Source organism: Hyperolius riggenbachi, chromosome 12 (assembly GCF_040937935.1).
Source record: "Hyperolius riggenbachi isolate aHypRig1 chromosome 12, aHypRig1.pri, whole genome shotgun sequence".
In the NCBI taxonomy this organism is placed as follows: Eukaryota; Metazoa; Chordata; class Amphibia; order Anura; family Hyperoliidae; genus Hyperolius; species Hyperolius riggenbachi.
The window spans coordinates 18393847-18401746 of NC_090657.1; the positions used below are offsets into that span (position 1 = coordinate 18393847).

The 7900-nt window shown below is 38.7% G+C and overlaps 1 protein-coding gene across 3 annotated transcripts in view; it reads left to right on the top strand.

Annotated features, from left to right (window-relative positions):
* The window catches only part of HELZ (helicase with zinc finger), a 221909-nt gene extending 218603 nt beyond the window's left edge, over positions 1-3306 (top strand). For all 3 annotated transcript variants that reach the window (XM_068263178.1, XM_068263177.1, XM_068263179.1), the window contains exon 31: positions 2491-3306. In XM_068263178.1, coding sequence (XP_068119279.1) covers positions 2491-2831 — 341 coding nt within the window. In that variant the 3' untranslated portion in view covers positions 2832-3306. The remainder of the gene's footprint in view (positions 1-2490) is intronic.
* The last annotated feature ends 4594 nt before the right edge of the window (positions 3307-7900 follow it).

Here is a 7900-nt window from a genome sequence, read left to right on the forward strand (position 1 = left end):
AGACTATAGTCTTTGGAAAATGAAAGATCACAGACCAATCTTACCAACCTTCACGTAGTATAAGAGCCATACTCTACACAGTCTTTTCTATGGAGCTGAACTCCCCCATCAGAAAAAAAAAATCTTTGCAAGATGCTGCACACACAGATGCTGTACAGACACAAAAGATCAGTATCTGCAAAAGATCTGTTCCTGCCAAAAATCCATTCCTGCAAATTGCAATGATAGTCTATGAGATCTGCAGATCATCATACACACATGATTTAACCTGCTGAGCGGTCTGGACGAGCTCAGCTCGTCCAACACCGCCAGAGGCTGCCGCTCAGGCCCTGCTGGGCCGATTTTTGTCAAATAAAAAGCAGCACACGCAGCCGGCACTTTGCCAGCCGCGTGTGCTGCCTGATCGCCGCCGCTCTGCGGCGATCCGCCGCGAGCAGCGGCGAAAGAGGGTCCCCCCAGCCGCCTGAGCCCAGCGTAGCCGGAACAAAAAGTTCCGGCCAGCGCTAAGGGCTGGATCGGAGGCGGCTGACGTCAGGACGTCGGCTGACGTCGATGACGTCACTCCGCTCGTCGCTATGGCGACGATATAAGCAAAACAAGGAAGGCCGCTCATTGCGGCCTTCCTTGTTTATTCTGGGCGCCGGAGGCGATCGGAAGATCGCCTCCGGAGCGCCCTCTAGTGGGCTTTCATGCAGCCAACTTTCAGTTGGCTGCATGAAATTGTTTTTTTTTTATTTAAAAAAAAACCCTCCCGCAGCCACCCTGGCGATTTAATCAGAACGCCAGGGTGGTTAACTGACATTCATCTGCAGATCAGATCCACCAGGATGGATTTTCAGATCTGCGGATGATTGCTTGATCTGCAGATGAATGTCAGTTAAATCATGTGTGTATGATGATCTGCAGATCTCATAGACTATCATTGCAATTTGCAGGAACAGATCTTTGGCAGGAACAGATCTTTTGCAGATACTGATCTTTTGTGTCTGTACAGCATCTGTGTGTGCAGCATCTTGCAATGATTTTTTTCTGATGTGGAGTTCAGCTCCATAGAATAGACTGTGTAGAGTATGGCTCTCATACTACATGAAGGGTGGTAAGATTGGTCTGTGATCTTTCATTTTCCAAAGACTATAGTCTGATGTGTGTATGAGCCTTAAGTCTCATGACATGCAGTATATCACACGCTGGTTAGTGCTCTCGTTGTAACAAATTACAGTATAATCCATGCTGGTAAGTGGTCTCATAACAAGATACAGCATATAGCGTGCTGGTTGGCAGGCCAGTGGTTCTCTAAGCTAGCATTTCCTCTGGTTCAGATTGAATGATTGCATTCATGCATATTAAAGTAGGATTATACTTCCAAAACTAAAATTTCAGTAACTACTCTTAAGGTGCGTACACACGTCAGATAAAAGTCTTTGGAAAATGAAAGATCACAGACCAATTTTACCCCCTTCCATGTAGTATGAAAGCCATACTCTACACAGTCTTTTCTATGGAGCTGAACTCCCCATCAGACAGAAATCTTTGCAAGATGCTGGACACAAAGATGCCCGTACACATTCAACAGATCAGTATCTGCAAAAGATCCGTTTCTGCAAAATGCATTCATAGTCTATGATATCTGCAGATCCCATACACACCATGTTTAATGGACATTCATCTGCAGATCAGACAATTATCTGCAGATCTGAAGATCCAACCTGGTGGATCTGATCTACAGATAATTGTCCGTTAAACAAGGTGTGTATGATGATCTACAGATATCATAGACTATGAATGCAATTTGCAGGAATGGATCTTTTGCAGGAACAGATCTTTTGCGGATAATGATATGTTGCATGTGTACAGCATCTGTGTGTACAGCATCTTTGTGTGCAGCATCTTGCAAAGATATCTGTCTAATGGGGAGTTCAGCTCCATAGAATAGACTGTGTAGAGTATGGCTCTCATACTACATGAAGGGTGGTAAGATTGGTCTGTGATCTTTCATTTTCCAAAGACTTTTATCTGACGTGTGTACCCACCTTTAGTTACATAAAAGAACATTTGAAAGTATTCTTAAGTATTCCCTGTGTGCAAAATAATTTATTTTCACTACATAGAGTAGTAGAAGCTTGCTCATTTCTGGTTACCGGCAAAGACAAGAATTTAAAAAAACTGGTCCATTTTCAAGCTGCTTAAACTTACATATATAGTTTGTATAATCCTGCATCAACCTAGAATTATTTGCATCTTATAGACCATTACTTGCACCCCATTGACCTGGTTTCCTCAATATGTGTTTATTTAATATTTGGTTTTTAAAACGTATTCTTTGGGAGTAATGGATATTGAAAGTCTGCTTCAGATACTGCAGGATGCTTAGAAAAAGCAGCTTGCTGAATAACAAATACAGGACATAATGCTGATTTATTTTTTCCCCACAAATTATTATTTTTTGATGTTTAATAATGTTTCTAACGAGTTCTTATAATTTTCTTCCAGTTACTCCGCAGAAAATGGCAAAACCTCCCGACGACCATCTGAAAGCAGAAACCATGCAGGGCTCCAGCTCCTTCAACTATAATGTCTTACAGCATCTTGGACAGTTCCCGCCTCTCATGCCCATCAAACAGATTGTAGAATCCAATGGAGGTGGAGGCGTTCAACAGAGTGCAGGGGCCAGCAAACCCACCATGTCTTACGCAAGTGCCCTGCGGGCTCCTCCTAAACCCAAACCCCCACCAGAACAGGCGAAAAAGAATAGCGACCCTCTGTCTTTATTTCAGGAACTAAGCTTAGGCAGTTCATCAGGTAGCAATGGTTTCTACTCCTATTTTAAATAGTTTTTGGTTTTTTTTTCTTCCCTTGCTTCACCTTTGTGTTTTTGTTTTATACGATTTTTTTCTGTCATTTTGTAGAAAGAACCTGTTTTAGATTTGATTTAGTAAAGAAAAATACTCTCCAATGTAGTTTTAAGCTATTTTGTTTTAAGGGGTTTTTTTTGTTTTGTTTTTCTGTGTGCATATAATCTTGTGTTTATGTATACCTTTGTGGATATACCTACAGTGCCTGTGCATAGCAGTACTTTACAGCCAGTGGATTAAAGCTGGCCATACACTGGCCCGATTTGTGCCCGTTTCGACAGCAGATTCGATCACTGGGATCGAATCTGCTGCCAGTCGTTCACGCTACACGCCGAATTTGGATCCATTTCGTCCGATCCCGTCGATCGCGCCGTGCGGAAAATAACCGTCGATCGCCCGCGGGTAAAGAGCGCATCGCTAGCGGCGTTCGAGTGCCCGACGACCGACGCAATAGAGCCCGCATACATTACCTGCTCCGCCGGCGCGACTCCAGTCTCCCGGTCACCGCTGCTCTGTCTGCGCTCTGGTCTCCAGGTCCGGCATGCCTCACTTCTTCTAGATCGGCAGGAAGTTTAAACAGTAGAGCGCCCTCTACTGTTTAAACTTCCTGCCGGGCTAGAAGAAGTGAGGCATGCCGGACCTGGAGACCAGAGCGAGAGCGCAGACAGAGCAGCGGTGACCGGGAGACTGGAGTCGCGCCGGCGGAGCAGGTAATGTATGCGGGCATGCAGGCGGGGGCAGCAGCAGCAGCAGCAGCACCACAACAGATTGTGAACGGTTTCAGGCTGAAATCGGTTCACAATCTGTTTGCAGTAAAGGTAGCCATACGATCCCTCTCTGATCAGATTCGATCAGAGAGGGATCTATCTGTTGGTCGAATCTGATGGCAAATCGACCAGTGTATGGCAACCTTAAGAGTCATTTAAGGTATGACTAGTCAGTATGTGGTTGCTGATGGTAGACAGAGGTTATATCATATTTTATCATTATAAACGAATCCACCGACTGTTAAGGTGCCCATACACTCATTGAGTTTCTCATTCTATTCCTTGCAGATGCAATTAATATGCTGGGGATTGATTCCCCAAAATGTTGCATTTTTTTTTTTATCGATTTTGACAAAAAATTGATCAAAAGTATTGATTGGACAAGATGGAAATAATCATGGGTGGGGCAAAAGCATTGGCAGATCGATGACCTATAGCTTTGCACTGCATCGAACAGCGCAATACTGCAGTTCGAACGATTTTTCCCTGGTGGAATCCTTTGGAAATTGATGTGCGGTGTATGGTAGAAATTGATTCCTTCTGAATCAATTATTTTCAGCAAGAAATCGATCATTTTAGAACATTGGGTGGAAATCCATAAGTGTATGGCCAGCGTAAGTTCATTCTGCTGCATAAGCCTTTGCTTAATACAGCACCTGTAGATATATGCACACGGATATATAAACATGTACTCTAAACTGTGTGGCCTTATATTTATGCTATATAAATATGTGCTCACACAGGGAATTCATAGCTTTACAGCTAAAGGTGGCCATATATTGGTTGGTTTTTGTTTTTTTTGTTTAATAGATTAAAACCGATTAATCAAATTGGATGAAAATCTAGTACACAACCTTATGTCCAATCGATTCATATTGGTTGCTATTTTTCAAATGAATCATTTGAGTGGGTTACTTCAGTTCATTGAACAAGAATCAGGTGTTTTTAGTTATGTGTACGATCGACTTTTAATCAATTTTTTTCCAACGTGTGTGCTTTCAGCAATTTATTTGTTACACAACAGGGTTGTTGTACGGATCGATTCGGATGTATGTGGTCAAACACAGAAACCAATCGATTAAAGAGCAGAAATGGAACAAAAATAGACCCTAGTGTATGGCCAAAAAATTGATCATTGTTCGATCGAGTCATTTATTTTAAATCAATACCTTGTGTCATTTGGTTGATTGTACTGTAATCGACCGATGTATGGCCAACATTAGTCCACAACTTCTTGCATAGTAAAAAAAAAAAAAATTTAAAAAGGAGGAAAAAAAAAAAAAAGGTTTTCGTTTTTATTTTTTTCGTTTTTTGTTTTGTATTTTAATTTCAATATTGACAGGCTTATAGCCATTTTATGTATTTTATGTAGAACATTTTCTTATATGTAATGCATAATAATTAGCTTCAGTTATATTAAAAAAAAAAGAAGAAAACAAAAAAAATATATAAAAGCAGAAAGGAAAAAAATTGTAAACATTTTAAGAGGAAAAAAAAAATATTAAAACTTTCTCAAAGTTGTATTTAAAAAGAAAAAAAAAATGTAAGTATTCTTTACATATATTCAATTGACATTGGCATCCAATACTGGATTTCTGTACCAGAAATAGCCAGTTAATGTAAAAATTGTATGTTATTACTGCTTTAACTCTTTAATTTTTTTCTGTTTTTTTTTTGTTTATTTTAAGCTTTTTTAGCAAAAGAGCAGCAATTTCGGAATATTATTTCACGTTTAATCAGCATTTGGTTTCTGTCAGCAAGTGCTGCCATTTGTTTTCTTTTCTTTCTTTTTTTTGTTTTTTTGTAATTAGTTTTTTTTTTTTTTTTAAATCTTTTTTTGTTTGTTTGTTTTGTTAGGGACAGGGAAGCAGATGGTTTTAAAAGCATTTGTAGGTACATTGTTTATGGGGGGTAGACCATACCTAACAGATTGCCTCATGTAGCTGATGACCTGCAGTCTTTTAGCCACTCTTTATCTGATAATAAAATATTTGAGCTGTCAGAGGCTGCTTGAAATCACTTTTATGCGACACAGTGATGCAAAAAAACAAATTGTCTTTTTGCTACGTTTTATTAACATGATATGTCCAGTCCCTAATCTGGAAAGAGATCGGAGTAAAAGCAGCCTTGTGTGCTTATATTGGTATTTGTAAATTTTGAAAGCATTTTATTTTTTCAAATGAATCACTTAATGGTACCAACCTGTAAGGAAAAGAACACATTGAATTTTTTATGGCTAAACATTTAATCAGTCAAAGAGAAAAAATACTAGAAGGGGGAGACCAATTGAATATCAAAACATGTTTAGTTTTGTTACTGTAATTTTTTTAAGCATGTACTTTGCCTTTAGATGATATACTGTGCAAGGTATGTAAAGCATTTCACATTTTTGTAGGATTTTTCTTTTCTTTCTTTTTTTTTTCTTCTTCTTAGTACAGATGTTTTATTTGCTTTGTTACAATCTACAGATACCTCTGAGAGGCAATGCATAAGCGTACAAAACTGCTTTAATGACAGAATAAGGTGTCCACATTTTAATTGTGCAAAAAGGAAAAAAGCAAAAAAAAAAAAATATATAAAAAAAAATAAAAGCATATACTTTAAAATAGACACAAAAAATGTTCTGCATTTTATTATTTTTTTCTGACAGGCAGATTTAAAGAGCTTGTTTTTAACTTGCCTTTGATATTTTGTTTTTCTTTCTTTCCTTTTTTGGTTTTTGGTAACCGCAACATGAGCTGAAGAAAATCCTTTTTAGCTTTGTTGGTGCTCCGTAGATTTAATAACTATTTTACAAAGACAAAATCTGTGTGAATTTGGTAGAGAGATCTTGTTTTCTTTTCACTATGCATGCATAAATGTTTGTAATCTGGCTTTAAATTCTCCTCCCCTTCAGTAACATTGGAAAAAACTAAAAAGGAAAAAAAAACACGCGAAAAAAAAATCAAGAAATTATTGTGCCGCCTCTGAATTTTTTTTTTTCAGTTTAAAAATTTGGTACTTTTATTTCATGTTTACATTAAAATGTGACATTCAAGAAAATACCAACATTTCTTGCTGTTTTATTTGAACAGCTTCATTCTGTGGTAAGCCTAAAAAACCTGTATTTATCTTTTACTTATTTTTTTTTGGTCTTTTGTACTCTGCTAAAGACGTACTATTATTCCCAGTCCTGCATTAAAGAGAAACCACAGCCAAGAATTGAACTTCATCCCAATCAGTAGCTGATACCCCCTTTCCCGTGAGAAATCTATTCCTTTTCACAAATGGATCATCAGGGGGCGCTGTATGTATTTGTGGTAAAATCTCTCCCACAGTGTGATGTCAGTGCCTCACAGCTCTGAGGTCCTGACATCACACTGTGGGAGCCTTGTTGCATTGTGGGAAATAACAGCTGTTTGCAACTGCCAAAAAATGCAAGCAGCATCTCCTTCCACTGACATCGCCTGCCAGCAATAAAAATGTCACCATGTGATAAATGTCAGAATGTAAATCAGAGAGAGGAAAGATTTTACAATCGGCAAACACTGACTAAATCATTTATACATAATTATTATAAAAATTAAGCACTTTTTTTATTACATTATTTTCACTGGAGTTCCTCTTTAAGTGAGTTTGTTATAATGAAAAATATGGCTGCTACTACTTCTGTCTTTGAAAACTGATGGTTCCTTAGCTATCCTGCACATTCAGTTAGATATTGCTTACGGTATGTCACAGACTCTCATCAAGCATATAGCCAGTAAAGCTCTGAGTTTGTTTGCTTGTTCCTGAACAGCGACTCACAGAGAAGGAGCAAAACAGAAGCTTCTAAAAGTGGTATTATATTCAGATTTCATCTGGTCATGGTCTGGTCGCATTAAAGTGAACCAGAGTCGGAAGCACCCTCATGTATTTTAGCTGGCTTTGCTCAGGAATCATTATAGATGAGTCATAGCAGGCTTGGGCTTGAAAAGACATAAAAAAAGACAGACTCCGTTATAAAGAGTCCTTAGCAAAGCCAGACTGAATGCTCAGTCGGGGATTTTATCAGGGCTGATTAGAAGCAAGCTGTGCAGTGCAGAATGTAGCAGAGAGCAGGGTAGGTGTTTTCTGTAATGTTCCCACTGATATATATGGTAAAATACATGAGGGTGCTTTATCTCTGGTTCACTTTAAACGCTGCATAAAATGAACAGCTAAGACCATCTGCCTATTTCTCAAGGTATTGGAAGGGTTTAAAGTGAACCTCCGAACTAAAAATCTACTCAGCAGAACTGAAAAGGCTTGGAGTTTCACAGC